Consider the following 27,992-nt stretch of genomic DNA (forward strand, 5'->3'; position numbering starts at 1 on the left):
GTGTTTGTTAATTAAAATTGGGTCTCTCTAATTTCTAAAGCTGTGAATAGATTAAATCCTACAAGCGTCTCTGGGGTTATCTATTTTACAAGGGAGTAGTTTAAGAGCGTCTCTGGACTACCATATAACTAAGGAGAGATTTGTAGTTTGGCGGTTGCTGAATTGCTAGAACCAATTTACTTACGAACGTGTGAATTATTCCAAGTATCCATGATCAATTGCGTGAGCCGGTGCCGAAATTATATCTTTGACTAGGTTGTGTCAATTAATTATTTATTATATCCTTTAGCTACTGCACTATTTGTGAAGTGGAAATTCAGTACCCTTACATCTTTAATTTGTTCTTTATATCTCCCTTCCTAAAACCCCCCAAATTATCTGTGTAATAAATCTGTCAGTTCTCCGAGGAGACAACTCTACTCACCACTATACTCATTTAGTTTTGAGAGTAGATATTAATATAAATTTTATTTTTGGTAGTTTGACAGCCACAAAAAATGAAGATGTTGATGGAAGCCTACACTTGCTGGTACTATGTTGCGTACTTTCTCCCAGATGTTTTGACAGAATTCTTGAAGTTCTGTACCAAGAAAATTGCTTTATCTCCTTTTCTGTTGGCTCACTGAATTTCTATAGAACTGTAATGTTTCTCCCTTGTTACTAAATGTGGATTGTTAGGACTATCCAACAGGTTTGTGTCCGTAATTATGAGAAAACTTCTTGACCACATATAATCTTGAGTCTTGACCACATATTTCTGATTCTTTTTTGTTGTTGCAATTTCTTATTCCTGCCATACTTCTTCCCGTGGGAGGACAATCGCACTCTATTCCAAGTTTTAAAAGCCCTTTTTATTTCAATTATCTTCTCTTGAGACTTCTTCAAGACTTCCGATTATGGTTATGAACAATAATTAATGTTTCATTTGTATATGTTACTGTTGAAATGGAAGAGTTCTAATTGCCGGCTAAAAATAATTGATATTTATTTGTTTGCCCTGTATTTTCTAGTTTTGGTTTTCTATTTTAAAAGTTATATGATTTTCGGTCTTATATAGAATTTGGCAGATATGAAAGGAACGGATTAGGAGAAAGAAGAAAGTTCTACAACATTTGATTCCCAACGCTACAGATGGAAAATATGTTCAGGATATGAGTCAATTATGTGATTGGAATTCTTTTTCAAGTCCTTTTCTCTGCTCTTTCATGAAAAGTTTCTGGAAATAACTTTGTTCTTTTCATGCTTGTGATAAAAGAACAATTTTACTTACTAAGAATATGCTTATTTTGCTGTCGATATAATTCCCCTGCTTATTTTGACAATTTTCTTGCACATGATTTCTTCTTATTGTTCTTTGAATGTGAGAGATTAACAATCAGTTCATTTATGAAGTTTGTGTTATGTTTTGAAGATTCTAATTGCTGTAAAGCTTCTGATTTAGTAACCTTGAGGTTTTGGGTACAATTACACTATAAGTGAATATTTACCTTGAAATATCTGTCTTTCTAAGTTGACATTAATAGGAGTAAGTTTCAGACTTGCACAGGCCTCACATGGCTTCCTTCCAGCTTCATCCTCTAATGTGTTCCTTTCCAAGCTTTGCAACTCTACTTTGGGTGCTCTCAAGGAAAAGCACACCTTGAGATTGCATGCTTGCCCACAGTTTTTCAATTGATTTGATCTCTCAACTAAAGTTGCAATAGCAATAGCAGTAGCCCTTTTCTTAATCAGACATGAATTCATGTTCTATTCATGCATTAATTGAGACAGGATTTTGCTTATTTTGTTGGCAATATATCTGTTCCTTTTCCTTTTTTCTTTTCTTGTTTTTCATTTGCATGATAGTCTTCTTTAATCTTATCAAATTTGAACACCAAGGAGAACTTATTCTTGTCAATACTTTAAGCAAAAAATTCTGATATATCATTTCTCATATTCTTTCCTGATCGAAAACAAAATAATGTATCATATGGATAAATTAATTTGATGAGTTGTAAGTATAGGTGGCAAACCAATCCACTTAACTAAATTTACCCATACTCGCCCATGAATAGATGGGTATGGGTATCTTAAATTTTTGTATATGGGTATAAATGGGTTACCCAATGAATAGATGAACCCATCAAACCCAATTAACCCATTTAGAATTCTTTTCCCCCAAGTCTCTTCTCTTCCCCCACCCTCCCTTTTTTTTTGAAATTTTTCATTTTATCATGATGTTAACTACTTTTATTTCATTATTATTATTATTTGTTGGTTTTATTTTATTATTTTATTTTCTCTTAGTTTGTTAACTTGCTCATTTTTTAACATTACCAATTTATGATAAGTTTTAGCCTCTTTTCTTATCTTTCTAAAATGAAATTTAAATTTATATATGAAAAAAATATTAGGGGTTCAAAATTTTTGGATTAAATTTTTATATTAACTTTTATAGTACTTAGTTCAAATTTTTTTATTCTTATTATTGAATTATTACATAATATGTAATTTTGCGACATAGAGTATAAATGGAAAAAAAATTAGTAATTAGGCTTATTGAGCATTATAAGTAAATATTTAAAACTAATGATGGGTACAAAGAGCGTTATAAATTGATAACTTAGTTTGCAAAAATGAATTTAAATGAGTTTACAAAAAATTAAAATAAATAGGTAATAAATGGGTAATTGGGTTATCCAATTCATTGTTTGACTTACCCATTTATACCCATCTAATTAAATGGGTATAAATGGGTTGACTCACTTATACCCATTACCCATTTTACCCAACTCAAACCCGCCCAAATCACCTATTTTGACACCTCTAGTTGTAAGCCAGAGAGTCCCCTAGTTCATAGACCCTGCGTTTTGTGCTATGAGGCTGTGCCTATCTCGAGCTCTGCATGCCATCTTGGACGACATTCCTTGATTATTAAGGAAGAAGTACTATCTGTAATTGTAGATTGTGAAGTGACAGGGGGTACAATTCATTCCTATCTTCAAGATTAACAATTTTTCATTGCTTTCTTCACTGTAACATGCATTGAACAAGGGGTTGCCGAGTTCGTACTGCATAATTTACTCATTACATGTTTTAGGAACTTTCATTCCTTATGTGCATGCTCTTTCACGTTGCTGGTGGTCCTAACTCTTTGACTGAATTCATAGGTAAAACGTTCTGAAATTGATTAGTGTGGTCCTCAGATTGTATTTCTTTTGTAGATGGTGGGGCACACCCTAATCTTGGAGTCTGCTCATTCTTTTTCTTAAATTCTCCTCCTCCCACCTTGAAATTTTATTGAGTGTAGTTCTATTGGATAGTGGATATGGGTTACTTTCCCAAATTTGGAAGTGAATTAATGCAGACATTTCCAAACTCTAGTATTCAAGAATGGTTATGACTATATGTTTTGTGTTATTTCAGGATTTTGAGACATGGAGATGCTTTTGAGAGATGTATGATGAAGCTGTGCTTTCGAAGACAAGCACTTCTTGGGATATATGAAATATCTTGTCATTGGACTGAATTATATTACTTTTAAGAAGTTTATCCTCTTTTTTTTTTTTGTTGAAATGATGACGTGATTAAGTTTGTAGAATTTGACTGAAGCAGTATATGATGATTTATTCCAGTGTACTGTGGAACTTTAATTTTATTCTGATATTTGATTTTAGTATATTTGAGCATGATAAATATTGTACCATCAAAAAATTTGGCCTTTATATTAGTGGTTTTTTTGGACACAAGCTTATGTCACATAACATTATGGACATTTTTGGGGCACATTTTTTGTGCCACAAGTAGAATGGCGACACTCAAGCTAGCATTAAAGTGACACAAATACATGCAGCACATTCGTAAATTGCATCGTTTTCCTTTGTAACAGTTACTTTTGTGATACTATAGAATTTTATCGCTTTTGTGCCACTAAAAGGTTTTTACAGCGCTTTTGTGACTTTTTGCAACACAATTCTGGCGTCACAATAAGCCTATTTTCTTGTTATATGGAAGTGGAACGACATGCACGCAGTAATGCCCTCTGGCAATATAATGAAGGAAAAATGCATTTTCGGGGATGGTAAGAAACTCAAGACATTGGCAATAAGTCTGCTCTTTTTTTTTTTTTTAAGAAAATGTAGAAATTTATTGCTTTACAAGTCATAACCAGATTTGCTACAGTAACTTGCGAAATTATTTAGCATTGATCTCTCTAAAACAAGAATAAAGACCTTATCCAAGAGTAAAGACCTCATCAAGTAGGTGTGACAGCCATTCAGGGTACTATTTTGAGTCTAGCAAGATTTTCGGTGCTGCTCCATCCTTGAGAATATTGGCTCCAACTACCGTAATGGACTCGACTTCTTTGTTGGGCATTGAGAGTAAATTCTTAAGTTGTGATGAAAAAATAAAGTTATTCTGCAAGAGGGGTAATTTTTGAAGTTAATTCCAAAAGTGTGATCTTCGCATTTGTGAAATGCGAGTTCAGATACTTCGCATTTCACAAATGCGAGGTCAGTCTTTTACGAAAAAAAAAAACAAGCTCGCATGAGCGCAAAGCCAGAGCTCCCAATCGCCATTCAAATCTGTCTCACTCTCTCTTCACTCTCTCCATCCAGCTCACTCCTCACTCTCTCCTCTTTTGTTGAGCTTCCATCTTTCTCGTCAGGCGAAATCTTGGTCACAGCTTTGTCATCGGAATCTCGCGGCTTTCTCGTCGGAAGCTCTTCTCTTTTGTAGAGCTGTAGCCGTTCTCATCAGGCGAAATCTGGGCACAGCTTTCTCGTCGGAAGATCTCGGCCACTGTAGAGCTTGGACCCCTCTTCGGAACCCATCTCTGCTAGCCAGCTGCGCCTCTCTCCCCCCTCCCAATTTGCCACTTTTACAACCACAACAGGACTCCCCAACCAATTTTGTGTCCCATTTGCACTGCACATTTTCTTTTTTGGCAAATGGCTTTCAAATTCGTGGCTGTGCTCTGTTGCTTAGAAACAGCATAAGGGTATGAATTTCTTTTTTTTTTTTTTCTGATTTGCTTTTATTTTTCTGGGGTTTTTCTTTTCTGAATTGAATTGGCTTTTCTGATTTGGCAATTTATTGGGCGTTGTTGTTGTTTCGGCTTGTTGTATTTGCTTTTCTGATTTGGCAATTTTTTGGTTTGTCTCTTATTCGTGGCCGTTGGTGTAATTTGTTGATGCATTTGGTCTCCTGTTTGAGGACTGTTGCGGTTGCATCCACATACTTTTTCTTTTATTTTGATTAATTTTCCTGGAGGTTAGCAGTTAGCTATTGCTTTCATGTGGAGGCAGCATGGGATTAACGTGGATCAATATTGTATTGCAGAAACATGAAAGAGAAAAAAAGGAAAGGCAGCAATCAATATTGCATTGCAGAAACATGAAAGAGAAAAAAAAGGAAAAGCAGCAATCTAAGAACCATAGCTAGTTAATGCCAAGTTCTAAGTAGCTAGCTAGCCTACCAAAAAAATAAAATCTTTAAGAAGCCATGCCGAAGCTGCAAAGAAACTTTGTCCTGGCTTTCTTAGTTTTTAGTCTAAAACATCCTGCCTCAAAGATATTAGTTGTCGCATGTGGTGATTGCAGTATATGTTAGGACTGTTGATATGTGTATATTGCTTAATTGGTTTATAGGTTTGGACTTAGTTAAAGTTTTCCTTAAGCATTTGGTCTGATAGGCTTCATGAAGTTGCCCAGTTTTTTTTACAGAAATGGAGCAGAGGATCTGCCTAGTTGCTGGGCTATCATGCTATTACAATGTCTACACATTTGACTGCTATGTGTTTTATCATAGTCTACGGTATCTGAGTAGCTTCTAGTATAATTTCTACTTTTACTGCTACTAGGGGCATCTGTACTTGGAAGTACTGGCACCCTCATGCTATCCATGCTAGCTTTAGGATCCATCACACTTTCCTGCAAACTCTGATATGTATGTATTAAATGGTAAAAAGGATTCTCTTAAACATGTTAAGGGCTGGGGCTGGAATTCAACTGCATGAACCATGGAAATCAATGCATCTGCTCTTGTTGAATGTGAGCGGGTTATGATATTAAAGAACAATGTTCGAGATCATCTCATGCTGGTCTAATAGAGGTATTATTTCATTCTAGAGTAGTTCTACTTGTTTCTCATTTTCATTGACTCAGATGTTGCAATTATTGGTTTTTTTGTGGAGTATGGCTAATTTTGAAAATGGCAGTTCTATTTGTACCATAGTCTTGTGCTACTAATTTTAATTTATTTTTCCAGTTGCAGATGATAGACACTCGCTTGGCACGTATAGAGGATCATTTAAGCATTACTCCACCTCAGGGTGGAGCTGCAGATGAAGATGACGATTGAAGCTGCACCATTAGGATCACTATATTATTTGTGCATGGATTTGCTTCCATTTTGTTCTTAATCTGTGGAATGTTGGATGTTTAACTTGATTTTACTTTTTCTGTTTTTTAATTTACTAAAGACTTGTGCTTTTGCAGTGGTTTGTGATTATTGGCTGACAAGTTGTTGGAAATATTGCTTGGATTAAATGTTATCTATTTTGGGTTTGCTGACAGGGAGTTTAGTCCACTTTTAAGGGGAGACTCTATCAAAATTTTTTCAAAAAAAATTTATATATATATATATTTAATCATAATAAATTACAATAAACAAATAAAATGTTTTTAAATATCCTAGTGTGATAAATATATGTGGTTTGGGAATTTTTTCTCATTTAATTTGAAAATGATTATTATGTGATTATAATTTTTATATTTATAGGAAAGTATATCTTTTAATCTATAAGATAAATAATCACATAATAATCATTTGATAAATAATCATTTCGCAAATGTGAGGACCTCAATCTGAATACAAAGCCAAAGCTTGTTTCCAACCGTATAAAGAACTATACATGTATAGTTATTTCTTTATAAAATTATTTAATAATAAAATTAGGTGTTTCCAACAATATAATTATCAAATCTTTTAATCTATAAGAAATATAACTTTTTTGTTATTTATATACAAAGAATTACTAGTACATAAAATTTTGTGTTGAGACCTCACATTTGCTAACTTCTAACTCGTGTGAGTTTTAAAATAAAAAAGGATTTATTTCTCTATGATAAATGTCAATGCAAAAACAAAAATTTGAGGTTTGATGAATTTACAGCCTTAAGTAGTAAAATTTGTAGAGATTTTCATTGCAAATTGTAAATCACTTTATAATTTGCAGTGAAATCATAAAGCAAGAGAAGGCTTTGCATTGGAACTGAGCAAAAAGAAAAATCATGGCAAAATCTAGATTCATGTTCTTGAAAATAATTTGAAGATGGTAAATAGTGAATTTTGGCTCCAATTTCATCACTCGCATGATGAAACATGCACAGCTTCTAACTTATGTCAATTGTTTGAGCAGTCTTTTTATGTAAAATTGCAGCTTGCTCACGCTCACTGGACCAGGGGCTTCTTTCGTCACAATGCTCGCTAAGTACGAGCTGAGTTACCTGGGCGTGCACCTCGCATTTGTTAATTGCGAGGTATATGACCTCGCATTTAACAAATGCGAGGTCTGTTTTTCTTTTTCTTTTTTTTTTTTATTTGGATGCTAGGAAAATTCAGGAGACCTCGCATTCAGCAAATGCGAGCTCAAGGAGCTCGCATTTGCTGAATGCGAAGACCCCTGGACGGAATTTCATACAAAAAATGTCCCATTTGTAGAATTTTTTTAAAAATCATCATAATTTTAGAAATTTCTCGGGCATTGATGCCTTTGGAGCCTCAGCAGCTGCACCACCTTTGGAGTTTGCTTGCCACCCCCCAGCAGAAAATGTTCGGTAGCGCACCCCCCCTCCCACTCCAAGTACCTCCAACAGGGGAGTGTTTGGGGGGGGGAGGAGATACCGGCACTTCTCGACGCCCCAAAATAATTTACCGGCCATGTCTTTTCCTGTTGCACCAGGAACAATTAATACAAAGATGAATGATGCTGGTCCATGTGATAGAGCCGTTATTTGGCACGTTTTGCATTGTCATCTTGTCCTAATTTTGGCCATTCATGGTGCTAAGAAAGGGGATTTCACTCATATTTGACATTTGTGTGAATTGTAGGTGGTTAGCATTAAAATGATATCGCGGGGAAAAATTTCCAGAAGACTTTTCATTTCAGAGCGTGACCACGCCTTGGAAGGTGGACGAAACCGAAAGACGGACCGTGGTCCATGTGGACCAGGCGCATGGGATCAAAACTCAAAGGGGAGAATGGCTTTTGCAGGTTGATTTGCACCAGACGTTTCTTGGCTTTTGGACTCCTTGGAATTGCGGCGGCTATAAGGAGAAAAAGGACAAAGCAAGAAAAATCATCAACTTTTAGGCTTAGCTTGAATTTTTCCTTTTCTACCCCTTGTCAGCCGCCACTTTCTCTTGGGGGCTTTTATTTTTCTTTCTCATTCGGCAACAGGGACGACAGAAATTAGGTAGCTAGAGTTTTCTTTTGCTTTCTGCGGCTCTGGGTCAAAAACTTTTCTCCTGTTCTCTTTTTCTTTACTGTGGTTTCGCCTGCGGCTAGCGGCTAGTGGCCAGACATTAAAGATTTCTGCGGATTGCATCTGGGCTCTGTACAACGGAGACCTTTCTTCACTTTTTGCCTTTGACTTTTCTAAATTCCGTGGGTTTTCTCTTGTGCTTCTCCAATTCTTCGGAAATCAATTTAATGTATTCAACTAAACCACGCGGGATTGAAACGATGAGGAGCGGCTAATTTCCTCCTCTACCCAAAGGGTGACGCGAGGGCGCGGTCCATAAAACCTGTGAGATCTAATCAAGCTTTCATTATTTCTTCCAATTCGTTATTATTCGTGCGTTTCCTGAATTAATTGTTCATGGGTATTTTATTAATTGAATATCAACGGCCGGGTATTTGATTTAATTTAATAGCCTACTGCCACGTTAATTAAATAGAATCCGTAATTGTTCATTTAGTTAACACCCCGTGGCAACCACCATAATTGGCTTTATGATGGGGAAATGCATGATCTAATTTAAATAAACCCTCTTAGCGTGTTTATTGGTTAGGGTTGGGTTCTTCTAGCTTTAATGCAATTGGGTAATTAAATTCCTATGGTCGTACCTAGGGTTGTTATCTGGTTAGGGAAGCAGTTAATGGTCGTACCTTGACTGTCGAAAAGGTAAGGAAGAACTGGTTGTCAGAGCTTATTGATGGCTATAACCAACCTAGTGATAAATGGGTGAAATATCTTTGCATCGATGAGCATTTAAAAGGACCGTGCCTGAGCAGTTGATCCTTTGGGTAGAACTTTTGTTAATTGCTATTTTTAGTGACTTGTGCTTTGTGAGTTGGTTTTGAATTTAGTTCGCTTTGTTTTTATTTTACTTTTATTTTATTTATTTCTCTCCCATTGAAAATCCCCCAATTTTGTTCTGCTGATTTGGAAAGAAATAATTTCCTACCTGCTCCCTGTGGAATCGACCCTACTTGCCATTGTACGCAAAATTAGTATTTTTATAGACAAACCCGGTATATCGGATCAAGCAAACTCTTCGGGAACAGGGTGAATCAAGTAACCCATTGCACACCTAGGGTCCCTGCTCCAGTACTTGGATTTATTCTATAATTATTTAATTGAGGTGGTAATTAGGACTTTTTAGTAATTATTATTGCACAGGTTCGGCACCTGTCAATTTTTGGCGCCGTTGCCGGGGAGCTGGCGTTTGGATTAATTGTTTCTTTTCAAATTTAGTTCTTATTTTTATTTTATTTTATTCTTCTTGATACTTTTGCTAGTTTATGCCCCGCTCTTCTCGCACAGGTGAATTGATATACGACGCGGAGGTTGAGAAGGCAGCGCGTAAGCGGAGGCAAGAGACCAAGAGACGAAAACAAGGGCACTTATTTGCTGCAAACGAGTCAGCGGAAGACGAAGTAAGCATGGCCAACAACCAAACATTGAGGGAGCTGGCTGCCCCGGAGCTGACTCACCAGCCCTTATGCATCACATTCCCTACTTTGGCTGAGAATACTGCTTTCGAACTGAAGTCGGGGTTGATTCACCTTCTACCTTCTTTCCATGGTCTCTCTGGTGAAGAACCCCACAAGCACGTCAAGGAGTTCGAGGTAGTTTGCTCTAGTATGAAACCTCCTGGGGTCACTGAAGAGCAAATTAGACTGAGAGCCTTCCCGTTTTCTCTCAAAGATGCAGCTAAAGATTGGTTGTACTACCTACCAGCAGGTAGTATTACCACATGGGCGCAGCTGAAAAAGAAATTCTTGGAAAAATTCTTCCCTGCATCTCGGGCTGCGAGTTTGAGGAAGGAAATCTGCGGTATTAAACAATATCCCGGTGAGTCCTTGTATGAATACTGGGATAGGTTTAACAAGTTGTGCACTAGATGCCCGCAGCATCAAATTAGTGAACAACTGTTAATCCAATACTTCTATGAGGGACTCCAATCAACAGATAGAAGTATCATTGACGCCGCAAGTGGGGGAGCACTGGCAAACAAGACACCGAGGGAAGCGTGGGAGCTCATCGAGGCCATGGCAGAGAACTCCCAGCAATTTGGCTTCCGTGAGAGCAACCCTTCCCGTAAAGTCAACGAGGTAGAGATTTCATCCCTACAGCAGCAAATGTCAGAATTGACATCGGTTGTTAGGCAATTAGCCATGAGAGACACGCCGAGAGCGAAAGTATGTGGGATCTGTACTAGCATGGACCACTGCACGGACACGTGCCCCATTTTGCAAGAGGACGGAGCGGAGCAGGTGAACATGGCTGGAGGCGTGCCCGCGCCTCGTAGGCAGTATGACCCATACTCCAACACGTACAATCCGGGTTGGAGAGATCATCCCAATTTCAGCTATGGGAACAGGCAACAAAATTCATTTCCGCATCGTCCACCAGGATTTCAGCAACCATGGCAACCGAAATCACAACCATCATCCTCCAACACAGGGAGTTCCTTGGAGGATATTGTAAAGAGTCTGGCTACGACTACCGCCCAGATCCAGCAAGAGACTAGACAGTTCCAGCAGGAGACCAGGTCATTGACCACAAATATGGCTCAACTCCAGCAAGAAACTAGAGCTTTAACCATGAGCACCAATCAGTTCCAGCAGGACACCAAAGCAGGCATGAAGGACATGGAGATTCGAATGAGTCAAATGGCAACTGCCATTAACCGCCTGGAGTCCCACGTCTATGGGAAATTGCCATCACAACCCGAGGCAAATCCCAGGAATGTAAGTGCCATGACATTAAGGAGTGGCAAAGAGGTGGATGGACCTAAAGTGCTAAATTCGAAAAGCAAAAGTGAAGAGGAGATAGAAAAGGAGATTGAAGAGGAAGGGCGCATTCGCGAAGAGTCTAAGGTAACATCTATTCCTTCGATCCCTATTAAATCTAATATAGCTCCTTTTCCTTGCAGGTTGGAAAAGACAAAGAGGGCAGAAAAGGAAAAAGAAATCCTGGATGTGTTCCGCAAAGTTCAAGTAAACATCCCCCTATTGGACGCGATCAAGCAGGTACCCAAGTACGCAAAGTTCTTGAAAGACTTGTGCGTTAACAAAAGAAAGCTAAGGGGTGATGAAAGAGTGATGGTAGGAGAGAATGTATCAGCTGTACTTCAAAGGAAACTCCCACCCAAATGCGGAGATCCAGGTATGTTTGCTATCCCCTGTAAGATTGGTCATTCTAGTATCAAAAATGCCATGATAGATTTAGGAGCTTCTATTAATGTGATGCCTAAGTCAATCTATGATTCCCTAAATTTAGGACCTTTAAAAGAAACGGGGATAATAATTCAATTGGCTGATCGTACATGTGCTTATCCGGATGGGATAGTTGAGGATGTTTTAGTGCAAGTAGATGGATTAATTTTTCCTGCTGATTTTTATGTGCTTTACATGGATGATAGAAGTGCCCCAAATCCATCACCCATTATATTAGGAAGACCATTTTTGAGTACTGCCCAGACTAAAATTGATGTTAGTAAGGGTACTCTCACGATGGAATTTGATGGAGAAATAATCCACTTTAACATTTTTGATACAATGAAACATCCTGTTAACTCTCATTCTGTGTTTGCTATGTATACCACTAATCCCTCTGTGCAAGAATTTTCTAAGTTTGCTTGTAGGGGTAAATTCAAGGTTGCTGCGAACAAGTCCTATAGGATGAAAGCAATTCATGAGGTAAAAATGGAGAGAAAATTTAGGAAAAAAGTTGCACTCAATGGCCATGTGGATCCTGGAGGAGGGCCACCAATTACAAGGAAAATTCAATTACATCCAGACTAAAGAGTGGTGCTATGTCTAGCCAAAGACATTAAAGAAAGGCGCTGCTTGGGAGGCAACCCAAGGCTTTTTTTTTGTTTTAGTTTTCTTATATTTTTTAAGTTTTTGTTAAGTGTTAGTGTCATTTAGTGGGTTGTTATTTTGTGACAGGAAGTTGGCAGCTAGGCATGCCCACGCTAGGTCATCACACCTAAGGAATGGAGTTTTGGAATTGACGGTCAGACGATTATAACTTCTAAGGCGTGCCCACGCCTTCCAACCCTTCCGAAAAAGAAACTTCAGTCTTCTCCTTCCTGTTGGTGTTACGTCCGCCGCCATCACACCACCTTGTGCACGCAGCCGTCTCACCTCCTCCGCCTTAGTGTCTCACTTTCTCTCCCCGGTGGTCAGGGAAGTTTCTTTTCTTTTCCCCTAATACTTCATTTGTCTTTTCTACATTGAGGACAATGTAGGTTTTAGGTGTGGGGGGAAGTGGCTTCCACTCCCATTAGTTCTTTCTTTTTCATTAGTTCTTTTTGCTTTGTTACTTTAAAAAAAAAAAAACACATGGGATGAATGATTAAAAAAAATGAAAAAAATAAAAAACATTGTAGTTAGTTGGCTTTTTGGTTATTTCTATGCTTGTTAGTGTTGGGGCATGTTGCTGTGATGAATGACACAATCAAAGTGAGTGGTTATGTGGTCAAGTATGCTAGCTATGCATTTTGTTTCACTTGGCAATGTTGTTGAATGATGAATATGCTGGAATTGACCCATTCTTGTAACCTTTGGGGAGCTTTTGAGCCTACTTGCTTGAGCATATGATTCTTGTTTGCTCCATTTTGTTTGATTGAGTGGGTATCACTCATGGTATTGGCATTCTAGAACTTGCTAGTTTATGCATGTCGAGGCCACATTTTTTTTGTGAATTGGAGGCATTTGAAAGGATAAGGGCATTTAAGGTTTAACCCTCTTTAGCTATCTAAAAGAATCAAGCCATTACCTTATCTCCCAATAGTAAACCAATTTGAGCTTTTGTCCTTCGTTTCTGGTTGTTACCCGTATTTGTTAACCCAAGACCTCTTTAAACTTTCCTGTTTACCCCTGTGTTGTCAAGGAATGCCTGAATTTCATCATTTGTGCGAAAACAAACAAATTTGGGGGTTGCAAGTGGTTTTAGATTAGGTGCCATATGATGTTAGCCTTGTATAAAGAATGAGAGATTGGAAAAAGGCCACTGACCAGAGGACTTTGGCTTACAGGGCGTGCCCACGCCTTACAGGACTTTCTCCTTAAAAAAAAAAAAAAAAAATCCTGAAGAGACCTCGTGACCAGAGGACTATGGGGTACAAGGCGTGCCCACGCCTTGCGAGCAGTCTTAAAAAAAAAAAAAAAAGTGACAAAGAGGAAAAAATTGGGGACACTTGTACAAAGGGTACAGCAAATGAAAACTGCCTTGTTTGTGAAACTCCTCCAGTAAAGCACTATGGTTATTAGTAAGTTTCGGACATTCTCTTGACACTTTACCCCCCATCTATACTTTCTCAACCCGCTTTTCACCTGAGCCCCATTACAACCCTATTAAAGCCCCTTTGATTTATGTGTTTGGTTCATTTTTAAGTGGTGGAGATGTGATAAATGTGCAAGCCTATGGTAATGACATTCCGTGATGTTGATTTGAGCGTTCCTAGTATTCTTATATATTCTTCGATTCGAATTACAACATGTCCAGTGTGTTCTACCTTTGGTGATATTGTCAGGGACCCTAGATGCTTGTGTTAGTATAGACTACTGCATGACCTCCGCTCTCGTGGTTGTACGTCTGAGCTTCGAAATGCTTGAGGGCAAGCATTGTTTAGGTGTGGGGGGATTTGATAGAGCCGTTATTTGGCACGTTTTGCATTGTCATCTTGTCCTAATTTTGGCCATTCATGGTGCTAAGAAAGGGGATTTCACTCATATTTGACATTTGTGTGAATTGTAGGTGGTTAGCATTAAAATGATATCGCGGGGAAAAATTTCCAGAAGACTTTTCATTTCAGAGCGTGACCACGCCTTGGAAGGTGGACGAAACCGAAAGACGGACCGTGGTCCATGTGGACCAGGCGCATGGGATCAAAACTCAAAGGGGAGAATGGCTTTTGCAGGTTGATTTGCACCAGACGTTTCTTGGCTTTTGGACTCCTTGGAATTGCGGCGGCTATAAGGAGAAAAAGGACAAAGCAAGAAAAATCATCAACTTTTAGGCTTAGCTTGAATTTTTCCTTTTCTACCCCTTGTCAGCCGCCACTTTCTCTTGGGGGCTTTTATTTTTCTTTCTCATTCGGCAACAGGGACGACAGAAATTAGGTAGCTAGAGTTTTCTTTTGCTTTCTGCGGCTCTGGGTCAAAAACTTTTCTCCTGTTCTCTTTTTCTTTACTGTGGTTTCGCCTGCGGCTAGCGGCTAGTGGCCAGACATTAAAGATTTCTGCGGATTGCATCTGGGCTCTGTACAACGGAGACCTTTCTTCACTTTTTGCCTTTGACTTTTCTAAATTCCGTGGGTTTTCTCTTGTGCTTCTCCAATTCTTCGGAAATCAATTTAATGTATTCAACTAAACCACGCGGGATTGAAACGATGAGGAGCGGCTAATTTCCTCCTCTACCCAAAGGGTGACGCGAGGGCGCGGTCCATAAAACCTGTGAGATCTAATCAAGCTTTCATTATTTCTTCCAATTCGTTATTATTCGTGCGTTTCCTGAATTAATTGTTCATGGATATTTTATTAATTGAATATCAACGGCCGGGTATTTGATTTAATTTAATAGCCTACTGCCACGTTAATTAAATAGAATCCGTAATTGTTCATTTAGTTAACACCCCGTGGCAACCACCATAATTGGCTTTATGATGGGGAAATGCATGATCTAATTTAAATAAACCCTCTTAGCGTGTTTATTGGTTAGGGTTGGGTTCTTCTAGCTTTAATGCAATTGGGTAATTAAATTCCTATGGTCGTACCTAGGGTTGTTATCTGGTTAGGGAAGCAGTTAATGGTCGTACCTTGACTGTCGAAAAGGTAAGGAAGAACTGGTTGTCAGAGCTTATTGATGGCTATAACCAACCTAGTGATAAATGGGTGAAATATCTTTGCATCGATGAGCATTTAAAAGGACCGTGCCTGAGCAGTTGATCCTTTGGGTAGAACTTTTGTTAATTGCTATTTTTAGTGACTTGTGCTTTGTGAGTTGGTTTTGAATTTAGTTCGCTTTGTTTTTATTTTACTTTTATTTTATTTATTTCTCTCCCATTGAAAATCCCCCAATTTTGTTCTGCTGATTTGGAAAGAAATAATTTCCTACCTGCTCCCTGTGGAATCGACCCTACTTGCCATTGTACGCAAAATTAGTATTTTTATAGACAAACCCGGTATATCGGATCAAGCAAACTCTTCGGGAACAGGGTGAATCAAGTAACCCATTGCACACCTAGGGTCCCTGCTCCAGTACTTGGATTTGTTCTATAATTATTTAATTGAGGTGGTAATTAGGACTTTTTAGTAATTATTATTGCACAGGTTCGGCACCTGTCAATTTTTGGTGCTTACCCTTTTATTTCTCTACATTCTCCCTTAACCTATACATTATGATGAAATCAGGTATTTTGTGAAAATCAGGCCAACAAAATTAACTAAAATTAATGAAAAGAGAATGGTAAACCTCGTTGGATAAAAATTCAAGGCAACAGAAATTTACCAAAACAATGAGAAGCAAAAAATCTACATATCAATCTTCGGCCCAGACTTGTCTCCTCAGAAACCGTTGCTAGAACCAGCCAGAGCGGGCAACTACAGGAAGGACAAGTGGGTATACGGCATTGGGCTAGTAGGCTTTAATTGGTTGGTCAAGTCTATTACAAAAGGTTTTGGGTGGGCTTTTACAACTTGGTAGCTGTGTAATTGATTTTCCTTAAAAAATTACTCTAAGGAATTGCTTACTGCATTTGTACTGAAGGATTTGATAAAAAATTTGAATTTTGAAATCCTTTCAAATTTTTCTCATTATTTAAAAAACCTAGGGGACATTTGAGTTTATACATCACCGAGTATTTAAATACTATAATAATCGATGAATTATGAATTCAAATACCTCCTATATAATCCAAACGAAGAAAGGCTCTCTTTTCATTTCTTTTCAGTATTTAGTTGATATGTAAATAAATTATCCAGAAACAATCCGTCATTCTTACACGATTCCCAACACTTTTATCTTTTTTTGTACTTCAAAATTTTATAATGCTGTAAGAAACATAATTGTAAAATTTCTTATTGTCCAAAGTATAAGAATAAGTATATGGTAATGGGCAGCCGTTGCCTGGCCGAGTTGCTGTGTTCGGGCCTTTGGGGTGTTTCAGGCTCCTAAATGGCTCCCTTCGATGGGCTTAGAAAGACGGAGCTAAGTAAATGCCGGTGACTGGTGTAGTGCTGTTCAAACTTGTTTGCAGACAAAATTAACCTTTTGGGCAGGGACGGAGCCAGAAATTTATTTTTGGGGGGGCTGAAGTGTATTAAAAATTTTTTTTTGTGACGAAATAAATATATTTAATAAGTAAAATTTAGAATCAATAATTATAAAAATAATAAAAACATATAATTATACATACCCAAAAATTTGTTATTGATTAACACTTGAAGTATTGGTAGTTGTTGCACTCGAATAACGAAGAGGAGGCAATTGCATTCTGCGAGTCTTCATCCGTTGAAAACGCTGCAATATTTGCTCATTTTCAATTGTTGCAAAAATATCCTTCTCGATGTATACAACCAGACAGTCATTCATCCACTCGTCTCCCATTTTGTTGCGCAAATCAGTTTTGACAATATTCATTGCAGAAAATACTCTTTCAACAGAAGCAGTCGCAACTGGTAGAACTAATGCCAACTGGATCAGACGATAAACCAATGGAAAAACTGTATTTTTACCAGTTTTAACCATTTGTTGAGCAAGACTTCCCAAATCTCCAACTTCTGAAAATTGAGGATCGCGTTGCACATTATAAATATAATTTCGAAGTTGAGACTCAAGATATAAATAATCGTTACTTGAGAAGTCTTCAGGATATAAATCAGCAAGACGGAGTAGTTTCTGCACATTGAATTGAGAGAAAGAACTTTTTGGATCAAGACATGCTATGCAACTAAGCAATTCCGTGCTAACTTCCGAGAAACGATTATTCATCTCTTGTATAATTAAATCAACAACCTGACATCACAACAATAATAAAATTAATAACTAAGAAAATCTGCTAACAAGTAACAAATGTAATGAAATAATAATTTCAAAAATAATACCTCACAAAAAATTTCCACGCGATAATGATGAAAATTAGTGATGGTTTGACCTCTGCGACTGCGCCTGGCATTGCCACGGATTGCTATACTGTCTTCCATATCAATCACGGGAATCATATTCAACTCACAAAAATTGTTGACTTCATCTAAAATTATTTGCCATCCCTCTTCCCTAAAGTCTTGCAATTGAGATTTCATAGTATCAATCAAACTCATGGCTTGGACAATATTTTGATCCCTTTGTTGCAAAACAAGTGACAAGTCATTTGTGATTCCCAATAAATACTTCATCAGGTGCAATGCAAAAACAAACTCATAATCATTCATTCTATCAATCAAACCCCTGGCCATACCTCTATTGTCAGAAGTGGTGGCATCATCTTGTATATTTCCCAATATTCCAATCACCGAAGCCCACAAAGAGGATAGACGAAGTAATGTTAGATAGTGTGATCCCCAACGAGTATCCCCTGGTCTTGCTAAACTAGTTTCTTGATTTTTGCCTTTTCCACTAATAATATCTCCACTGTCTAAAAGTGTAGCAATCTTATCATGTTCTATTTGTCTTAATTGATCTCTCCTTATACATGATGCTCCAGTTAAATTGACAATCATAGAGACATAGACAAAGAATTCACTGACAATGATATTTCCCTTAGCAACGGCAACAATAACTAACTGGAGTTGGTGAGCAAAACAGTGAATATACATCGCATAGGGATTTTCTTGTAATATAAGGGCCTTCAAACCATTGAACTCACCTCGCATATTTGAAGCTCCATCATATCCTTGACCTCTCAATTTGGATAATGATAATCCGTGTTGCGCGAATAAAGAATCAATTGCATCTTTCAAACAAAGAGATGTGGTGTCAGACACATGTACAATTGCAAGGAAACGTTCAATCACACGCCCTTCTTTGTTCACATATCTCAAAACAACTCCCATTTGCTCTTTCACTGAACTGTCTCGAGACTCATCAACTATTAGGGAAAAATAATTGTCTCCAATATCATTGATTATAACACTTGTGATCTCTGAGGCACAAGCATGTGCCAGATCTTTTTGAATCAGTGGAGAAGTTAGTTGATTATTTGCAGGAGCATTTTGATTTACAACCTCAAAAATCTCAGTATTTCGCTGGCTATACCACTCAAACAATTCAAGAAAATTGCCTCTATTTGAAGAACTAGTTGACTCATCATTTCCACGAAAAGCCAATCCTTGCTTCAAAAGAAAGCGGATCACATCCAGAGCAGCAGTTAAACGGGTGCGATATGCAATATCTATTTCGCGCCCACAAGATCGTAGCACATTTGACACACTATGCCTTTGATCTTGAAAACTCTCAAACTGTATTCTAGCATCATTATGGCAACTATTCACAGCTCCAATATGTTCATTAAATCTTTCCATTGCCTTTTTCCAATTATTGAATCCCGTTTTTGTAAAGGCATCCTCTGCATATCGACCTCCCTTATTTTGTGTTTTGAAAAGAAAGCACCAAAAGCAAAACGCCGCATCTTTCGATATGCTATACTCTAACCATACAAACTTTTGATACCAACTATCTTGGAAACTTCTATGTTGTTTACCAAATGATGTTTTTGGATACATATGGCCAATCGGTTGGCAAGGTCCCCTAGTCAAATACTCTCTTCGGACATGGTCTCGAAGAGAAATATCAAATTTCTCAACTGATTTTCGTAATCCCGGATCACTAACAATATCATTTAAATTCAATTCCACACAAGATTGGTTTTGAACTGGTTCACTAATATTAGGCTCATTTGAAGATTCACCACTACGGACTCGTTTAGGTTTAAAGAATCTCTCCATTTTCTGTCACAATTAAATAATTGTGGTTAAATTCAATAAAATTATGCAATTCAATAATCAATTAATTTAAAATTCATATAAATAATTCTTTAATTTAATAATAAATTCATATTACTTATATTTCTCCATTTATAAAATTCATTATATAAAATTATCAAAAAAGTTAAAATAAGGTACAACTAAATACCCATATAATCTCTAATTCAATCTCATAAAATTTTGAATTTATATTTACATTCAAAATTTCTAATTCACATAATTAATTCTTAAAATTTCAAATATAAAACTAACAAAATTTTAAAAACTAAATACAACCTAAAATCTATACAATTTCTAAACTAATTTCTAATTTAAATTTAATATCATTAAATTTTTTAATGTAATCTTTCAAATTCTTAAATTACATTAACATAAACTAAATAAAAATTAATCTTAATCAAATTAATATCAAGATACTCAAAATTCAAAAATAATTTAAACATATAATTAACAAAAATATAAAGATGAATATTGTAATTTAAACCAAAAATCTAACCTAAAAGATTTATGTGAATGGAATGGTGGAGAGTTGGAGTCTTGGAGCCTTGAATTGAAGGCTTGAAGCAGGATGGTAGAATCTCAACTGAAGCTTTTTGGAGTTCTTGGAGCCTGGCGTCTTCTTCTTGGAGTTGGAGTCTTGTTTGCCCTTTGGCACTGGCGGCGTGCTTTTGCATCAGATGAAGCCTTAGGGTTTCATCTGATGTATTTTTTTCCCCTCATTATACAAAACGACGTCGTTCCACTAAAAGTGAAACGACGTCGTTTTGTATTTAGAGGGCAAAAAAAAAAATTCAAAATGAAATGCGTCATCTTCTTCCTCAGCAGTCAGCACGGCAGCGGCTTTCCAGCTCTTCTTCACTTCCTCTGCAGCATTCATGGAACCATGGAGGATGGTAGATCTGGATCACCGTGGGGGGGCTGGGCTGGGCTGGGCTGGCCGCCGGAATCCCCTATATATAGGGGGTTTTCCGGCGGCTTGGGGGGGCTTAAGCCCCCACCAGCCCCCCCTTAAATCCGTGGCTGCTTTTGGGCTTGACTATTTCGACCTTTATCCCGGGACTGAAGTTCATGAGTAGGGTAATTCTATTTTTTTTTGGGATAATTTCAGAAACCTCCCCTGAGGTTTCTGACAGTCTCAAGGACCTCTCCTGAAGTTCCGAAAATCCCTTATACCTCCCCTGTCAGATTTTTGGGTCCCAAAATAACTTGAAAGACGTTGAATTGACACAAATATCCCTGCTGTTGAAGTAATAAATTTTGATAATAACATGAATTAATTAGTGAAATGAGTAATAGAAAGGATTAAGTAACTTAACTGGAATTTGATAATAAAATGAATTGCTAATTTCGGCTAAGAGAAAAGGCGCCAAAAATGGGCGCCCATTTGGTTGTTGATGTGACAGTGGTAGCTGACTGAACGTTAATTTTGGTGAGGAATAGACTTTCTTGAGCCATACTGATCATGAGAAGAGCATTTGCGAGCTCCAAGAGAAACGGGAGAGTTGAAGAAATTGAGTTCTGGAAATTGAGCTGAAGTATTGCCGCAAAGGGTGAACTGTTGGTGTTCTGAGAGCATCTAAAGCAAAGCAAGGTTAGATACTACGTAGCTTATGGCTGATGAAGGTTACTGACCGTGTGGAAACTGAACATGTCTTCTTATTTTCCTACATTAGCTCTGCGTTTCTGCTTTTGTTATTAATATGATCACCTAACAATGTTTTCATTATTTCTGGTTATAATAGTTATAAACTAGAATGTGTATTCATCCATATGTGATGATGCTGTTTATATGAATCATACAAAGTAGTTTGCATGAGGTCTAGGGAGTTACTCTATCATAGTATTATATGTTTGTATACATTGAAGTTCATAAATGGTGATATCTGATGTTGTAGGATGGTGACTGGTGATGTGCATGACATTGTACTCCATTGTGGAGGGACAAAAGTTCGAATTTCCAATATAAATCCTGAAAAATACTCTTTCATTAATCTACTAAATGATGTTGCCGAGAAGGCATTACATGAACTGCCTGGAAATATTAATCTTCTTGTACATATGAGATGTACAATACCTGGAACAAAAGCTTACATTGATGTGAATGATGATGAAGCTGTCCATGATATGTTCAGTGTGTATGAAGGTCAACCAGTCATAAATATAGAGGTGTTCAACATGGACATTATCCCAGCTGAACAACCTGCCATGTTGTTGAACAAAAAGATTGATGGTGAGAGTGAGCACATAGAAATTCAGAACAAACATTCTGCCTTGACTGCTGATGAGCAGAATGTTCATGTTATTGACTCCCAGGATGAGGGGTATGGGGATGAATCAAGCTCTGATGAATCATGGAAGCAAGGATTTGATGATGACAATGAAGATGATATGGATGATGAGCTAATGGTTCTATCTGAGAATTCTAGCAGTGATGAAAGTTTTCAAAACTTGGATGATAATGAAACTGGTGATCGAATTGTACCAGATTCTGAATCTGAGCAAGAAATGGACCCTTTAAGAGAAGTGCTAAGAAACAGATGTGGACTTACAATCCAAGAGAGGACATAGAATTCAAGAAGGGACAGCTATTCACTAATGTTGATGCCTTTAGAGCAGCACTGAAGGATTATGTGATCCAAAAAGGATTTCCTATCAAAAGGCTGAAGAATGAGAAAACCAGGTGTACTGCAATCTGTGATGTTGCTGGATGTACATGGAGGATTCATGCGTCCCCTATAGCTGATTCAGTAACATTTATGATTAAGACCTACACACCTGAACACACGTGTGATGGATAATAAAAATCGTGAGGCCACCTCTGACGGGATGGCCAAAAAATTGATAGCTGTGATGAGAACTCATCCTAACTTGTCAAGAAAGGGCATTGAAGCTGAGATGCTAAAATATAGTGTGCATCCTAGTAAACAGCAAGTGTATAGAGCCAAACAAAAGGCAAGAGAAGATATTGAAGGTACACATTCAGAATCATACAGTAAACTGCCCAAATATGCTGTGCTTCTTAGGCAACATAATCCTAGTAGTGTTTGTAAGATTCATTATGACAGACCAAATCTACTAGTTGAACCAAGGTTCCTGAGACTTTTTATTAGCTTTAAAGGCCAGAAAGATGGATTTTTAGGTGGTTGTAGATCCTTTGTTGGATTTGATGGATGTCATTTGAAAGGTACTTTTGGTGGAGTATTGCTGGCTGCTGTTGCATTGGCTGGTAATAACAGCATATTTCCCATTGCTTTTGCTATTATTGAGGTAGCAAACAAAGAGACTTGGAGTTGGTTCTTTCATTTCTTTGAATAATTCTTTGGACCATTTGATAACAACTGTCCCTTAACTATCATGAGTGACAGGCAAAAGGTATTACTAAATACTTTACTTCGCCAAATTTGGACAACCTGTTGTGTAGATATGGTAAAAAAGGCTGACTGATTTTTTACTTTTGATGTAGGGGCTGAACATTGCATATGAACAGTTGCTGCCATCTGCAATTGGAAGATATTGTTGCAGACATATTTGCATGAACTTCAAGTCTCAATTCCCTGAAGTGTTACTGAGTACCTTCTTTTGGCAAGCTACTAAGAGTTATGATGCAATTGGATTTACTGAAGCAATGCAAAGAATCAAGGACATGAATATAGAAGCATGGAGGTTCTTATCCAAGATTCCAGTTTCTGCTTGGGCTAGACATGCTTTCTCAACAGATATGAAATGTGACCATGTCACAAACAATTTCACGGAATCCTTCAATGCTTGGATTGGAGACTTAAGGTGCCAACCAATACTGACACTTGTTGAAGGATTGAGGAAAAAAATTATGAAGAAATTACACAAAAAGTACCAGAAGGCTTGCACATGGACGTCTGCTATCCCAAAAAACATCATAGAAAAGCTCAAGGAAATTGCAATACATTCTAGGAGATGTTCATTGCAGATGGCCAGTGAGGATTTGTTTGAAGTTACTGATGGTGACAGAACATTTATAGTGAGTTTGAACCAGAAGACATGTGACTGTGGAGCTTTCCAATTGTCTGGACTCCCATGCAAGCATGCTGCACTTGGAATTGTATACAGAAGACAGAAGTTGGAGACATACTGTGATCCTTGCTTCTCAACAGAAATGTATCTCAAGACATATAGTGGCATGATACATCCAATTCCTCACGAGTAGAGATGGCCTCCATTAATTGATGTTACACCAAAAACTATCCTTCCACCACCATTGAGAAGAGCTCCAGGTCGTCCAAGAGTTAATAGAAGGAGAGGGCCTGATGAGCCAAGCCAATCTCAAGCAAAATGGTCAACCACTATGAGATGTGGCAACTGCAAAGCTACTGGACATAATACTAGAACATGTCAAAGAGCACCTGTGAGACAAAGGAGTACAAGCACCAGCACAAACAAGGTTCAGTCTAGTGGTTTAATTGAGGGACTTGAAATTGCTAAGCGAGCTTGTAATTTGTTATTAATTTTCATGTCAGGGGACTCAATTTACTAGAGGAAAGCCAGGAAGGGGAATTGCAAATACAGGGCTTGCAGGATCTGTTCTATGGGTTACAATTCTTTTAGATTCAAGATTCAGAAACAGACTTTTCTTATGTTGCTGTTGTCTGATGAGCTAATGCTTGCCATTGATTTGTGTAGGATCATGCTGATGGCAATGTGCCTATTGTCGTTTCTAGTCAAGGCAGCAACCCAAGTCCATCAACTCAATCACCATTAATGAATGCTGACTTGAATTTGCAAACAGCAACCAATGCTACTAAGAGAAAGGTATTTGTTCCTTAATCATTTTTTAGAGATAGCTGCACTTTTAATGCTTATTTACATGCTTGTATATTAATACATGCTTTATCCGCAATTTCAGAGAGGACGACCTTCCAACAAATCTGCTCCATCTGTTGTATATAACCCCAAAAGGAAAACTTCAACAGCAGCACCTCAACCATTTGCAGGAATGCATACTGCTACACTACATCCCAGAGGAAGTGCCCAAGTACAAACTGATGTCAACATTAATGCTTCAGTTTCTCATGATTCTCACAATGTCAGTAGCAGCTTCACCTTTTAGTAGAATCTATTAAGAGTCTTTTGTTATTTGGATATCAGAGGACATGAATATCTGATCATTACTTGTCGACATTGGAGAAATGGCAATATCTGATGTCTTGATTATCTAATTTTGGTATCTGAACATTAGTTATCTGATGTTTTGGACAAATTTATCTTTTTGTATCAACCTGGATGCATGAGTGGAAACATTTGGCTGCTATACACTCAAAATGCTTCTCAATAGAAACTGAAGTTCCATTTGCACTATTACTCGTACACTGTGTTTTTGTATAATCTGTCATGTGGTATTCAATAAGCAAAACTGGAAGCACATGATAATGAATCTGGTTCTTTATTATTATGAATCAATACTCATTTGATATCTTTTACAGTCAACATAACAACATAGACAGCTAAAAATACAAGGTTCATTATAAGCATCAATTTCACTATGGAGTTGAACTTGACAGCATTCAAATTTTGCACTTGATCACCTCTTTGCATGATTGAATGTCCTCCTGCTCTTTGCCTGCTTACTTGACCATCTTCAGACCCTTCGAACCACTGAAAAAATATCAACAACAAAATGTAAATAGCTATGAATAACAGGTTCATTATAAGCAGCCATTTCACAATGGAGTTCGACTGCTCTACTTTGGCAAACTGTATCCGATCCTCCTTTTGCATGCTTGAACGTTGATCTATTCTTTGGCTGCTCACTTCACCTTCTTCAGGTCCTTCGAACCACTGAAAGAATTTGCAATTTGAGCAGTAGAAACATAGCTTGTTTGGATTCCTCCTGCTCTCAGAAATTTTAATACTTGCTTTCCGATGACAATGGCAATATCTATTTCTTATTGAAAATGAAGTTGGTGAATTCCATGATGAATCTACCAGACTTGAAGAAGCCATGTGTATCTGTTTGTACGTAGTTCAACTTTGCTACTTGTATGAGCAGTTTTGCAAAAACCTCAGCCACAACCCAACAACATTCACTGCTTTCTCTTGCAACTTCAGTAGGCAATTATATAGAGCTCCAAAGCAACACTACTGTTTCTTATTACCGTTACAAAGAACTGCTTTGAGAGCCGTTGGCATGAAGCAGAAGACAATTTCTTGCAATACAGCCTTACCTTTTTCCATTAGTTTTACATACACCCCCTGCAATTTCAAAGGAACTAGATTCCATTGAAATTTTCAACATAAACATCCTCACTAATGACAATCTTGAGGGCAGAGGTGGAATTTCTTTATTTTCTCTCTCCTAAAACATATTTTATATTCATTGTCCACCTTAATTGGGTTGGACCTGAAACTATCTACTTAGTTTTAGGGGAGGTATAAGGGATTTTCGGAACTTCAGGAGAGGTCCTTGAGACTGTCAGAAACCTCAGGGGAGAAACCTCTGAAATTATCCCTTTTTTTCCAATGTAAACAGTATTTTTCTACTGAATTGCACCATAACAACTTTACAAAAAACACGCTAAAAATAATTAATTCAAACGGAGTCAAAGTTTATTTACAAAATTGGAGGAGTAGCTGCTCCTAAATCTTCCCTAGCTAATCTAGTTAACCAGAGAGGGAAGGAAACCTTCCAGTAAACATCCTCTACTAAGTTCAAGGCAAATCTTGCCAAACTCTGACTTGCAACATTTCCTTCTCTTCTAATGAAAGAAAAGCTGCAATTTCTAAAGAATTGTTTTAACAGCTTTATGTCTTCAATTGGTGTGAGGAGTACCAATCGAGGCATCCAGTAAGTAATAATGATCCAACTTTGCTAAGGGCGGATTACCATGTGTCTGGTTCATTAAAGGTCAAATTCATTTATATAAGAATAAAAAATGATTTGGAGGGCTAGTAAAGAGGTATACATTGCATGTATGCCACATGACCATTGAAGCTATCCCAACTTGATATAAATTGAACTAATCTCGAGCCCTCACCTTGGGGATAGGATAAGTTTCTGACTTCCCAAAGATAAGAGTGATCTTTTTTTGGTTGCTAAGGAGAGCCAATGGCTCAGTACAAGTTGGTCAAAAGAGGGAAAGCCACTACACATGCGTCCTGGCCTAGGAGTTCTTTAACTGTTTGTGGTGAGTCCCCAAGCATTGTCAAACCATAGTCTAGACTTCTCCCCAATTTAGCTAGGTGATCTGCACTCCTATTCCCTTCTCTCCAGATATGTTCCAGTCTACAATCCCAATTCTAGCTCAACATTTCTCTAATCTCTACTATTATATTTCAATGTAGACTCTCCTTTGAGGCTAACTCCAGCAGAGAAACAGCAGTCTTAGAATATGACTCAATGACAATTTTTCTATATCCCGAATTCCAAGCGATTTGTAACCCTATAAGCATAGCCCAAAGTTCTGCAGCCACATTACTGGCATGCCTCAGGTTAGCACTAAATCCTACAATGCACTGCCCATATTCATTTCTGATCAAGCCTCCCGCACTAGCCCTTCTTGGATTGTGCTTCGACGCTTCATCTACATTTAGCGTAACCCATCCTAGGTTGGGTTTACCCCAACTGATGTATTGCAGTTGCTTTTTGCTAGACTCGTGGAAATTTTAATTTAGTTCCTGAACATCCATCACATGCTTCACAAGTTGCTCTGCATTGACTCCCATTTTCCTATCTAGGCCTTGATGCATCCATTCGTTCCTTACCGTCCATGCCCAATGAACCACCCGCTGGAACAATATAGGCCAGAAGATCTCCTGATGTCTGTTATTTCTCCTTCCTTAACATTCCAATCGACCCATTAGTCCAGAGTTTTAGCCTTGAATATCCTCCAATATTTCTGTTGAACTAGCTTGCGCCAGATAGCGCTTATCCAATCACAATCCCGTAGTGCATGAAGAATGGTTTCACTTTTTGCCCCACAAACTTCACTCTGCCCAGTAGGACGCATATGTCTCCTATGCTTCTCAGTGTTAGTAAGCAGTCGCCCATGTTTTACAATCTATAACAGAAATTGCCATCTCCCTGGGCCCTTGAGTTTCCATAGCCTCTCCCATGCCATGTCTTGCTTCGTTACAGGTGCGCACTGCCCATCTAACTCATAAGCCGAAGCAGTAGTGAAAGTCCCTTTAGCTTCCAGATCCCAGGTAATCGAGTCCGGATTGTCCTCTTTACTGTAGACCATAGTTGCTCTAATCAAGTTGATTTGGTTCTGATGAAGGTATTTACTTAGCGTACACCAGTCCCAACTGGAATTAATCCAATACTCTTTCACCTTTTTAGCCTACTCCATTCCTGGCACTACCGTAATTGCCCACTGTATCAATGGTTCTTTCATGATCCATGGATCTGTCCAAAAGTTGATTCTATTGCCATTCCCCAGCCTCCATCGTATCCTTTTCAGCAGCAGTTCTGCTCCTTCTCTCAAACTTCGCCATGTATGGGATTGACTATTTTTCTTCTTGAATGGGTTGGCTCCTG

General features: G+C 37.9%; 3 protein-coding genes, 1 long non-coding RNA gene and 1 other non-coding gene across 5 annotated transcripts; 3 read left to right on the forward strand and 2 right to left on the reverse strand.

The window, feature by feature from the left end:
* Nucleotides 1-4,770: 4,770 nt before the first annotated feature.
* Nucleotides 4,771-6,008, forward strand: LOC140037706 (uncharacterized). The gene is made up of 2 exons (XR_011841717.1): nt 4,771-4,981; nt 5,972-6,008. It is a non-coding gene; the product is annotated as an uncharacterized lncRNA (long non-coding RNA).
* A 3,782-nt stretch (nt 6,009-9,790) lies between these two features.
* Nucleotides 9,791-13,024, forward strand: LOC113735887 (uncharacterized). The gene is made up of 3 exons (XM_072083120.1): nt 9,791-11,371; nt 11,525-11,660; nt 12,924-13,024. The coding sequence occupies exons 1-3, from the start codon at nt 9,791-9,793 to the stop codon at nt 13,022-13,024; spliced, it is 1,818 nt and encodes a 605-aa protein (XP_071939221.1).
* LOC113736162 (small nucleolar RNA R71) lies at nt 10,304-10,410 on the reverse strand. The gene has a single exon (XR_003459652.1). It is a non-coding gene; the product is annotated as a small nucleolar RNA R71 (small nucleolar RNA).
* Nucleotides 13,025-16,789: 3,765 nt separating the features above from the next.
* Nucleotides 16,790-19,021, reverse strand: LOC113733698 (uncharacterized). Its single transcript, XM_027259893.2, has 3 exons — nt 18,367-19,021; nt 17,606-17,784; nt 16,790-17,516 (listed from the first exon to the last, which is right to left on the reverse strand). The coding sequence occupies exons 1-3, from the start codon at nt 19,019-19,021 to the stop codon at nt 16,929-16,931; spliced, it is 1,422 nt and encodes a 473-aa protein (XP_027115694.2). The 3' UTR covers nt 16,790-16,928.
* A 3,288-nt stretch (nt 19,022-22,309) lies between these two features.
* Nucleotides 22,310-23,666, forward strand: LOC113735888 (uncharacterized). The gene is made up of 2 exons (XM_027262858.1): nt 22,310-22,750; nt 22,947-23,666. Exons 1-2 carry the CDS (start codon nt 22,310-22,312, stop codon nt 23,664-23,666), a joined length of 1,161 nt encoding a protein of 386 aa, XP_027118659.1.
* Nucleotides 23,667-27,992: the final 4,326 nt, after the last annotated feature.

The sequence above is a fragment of the Coffea arabica genome, chromosome 3c, assembly GCF_036785885.1.
Source record: "Coffea arabica cultivar ET-39 chromosome 3c, Coffea Arabica ET-39 HiFi, whole genome shotgun sequence".
Taxonomy (NCBI): Eukaryota; Viridiplantae; Streptophyta; class Magnoliopsida; order Gentianales; family Rubiaceae; genus Coffea; species Coffea arabica.

What these genes read in the sequence shown, in the direction of transcription:
- LOC113735887 (XM_072083120.1), top strand. Translation starts at nt 9,791, where the DNA reads ATGCCCCGCTCTTCTCGCACAGGTGAATTGATATACGACGCGGAGGTT. An exon ending in GCATTCGCGAAGAGTCTAAG is followed by an intron (nt 11,372 to 11,524) that starts GTAACATCTATT and finishes GCGATCAAGCAG; the next exon opens with GTACCCAAGTACGCAAAGTT. An exon ending in ACCCAAATGCGGAGATCCAG is followed by an intron (nt 11,661 to 12,923) that starts GTATGTTTGCTA and finishes TATGCTTGTTAG; the next exon opens with TGTTGGGGCATGTTGCTGTG.
- LOC113733698 (XM_027259893.2), bottom strand. Translation starts at nt 19,021, where the DNA reads ATGGAAAGATTTAATGAACATATTGGAGCTGTGAATAGTTGCCATAAT. An exon ending in TGGAGCTTCAAATATGCGAG is followed by an intron (nt 17,785 to 18,366) that starts GTGAGTTCAATG and finishes CTCAATTGCAAG; the next exon opens with ACTTTAGGGAAGAGGGATGG. An exon ending in GCGTGGAAATTTTTTGTGAG is followed by an intron (nt 17,517 to 17,605) that starts GTATTATTTTTG and finishes TTGTGATGTCAG; the next exon opens with GTTGTTGATTTAATTATACA.
- LOC113735888 (XM_027262858.1), top strand. Translation starts at nt 22,310, where the DNA reads ATGGCCAAAAAATTGATAGCTGTGATGAGAACTCATCCTAACTTGTCA. An exon ending in TTGCTTTTGCTATTATTGAG is followed by an intron (nt 22,751 to 22,946) that starts GTAGCAAACAAA and finishes CTTTTGATGTAG; the next exon opens with GGGCTGAACATTGCATATGA.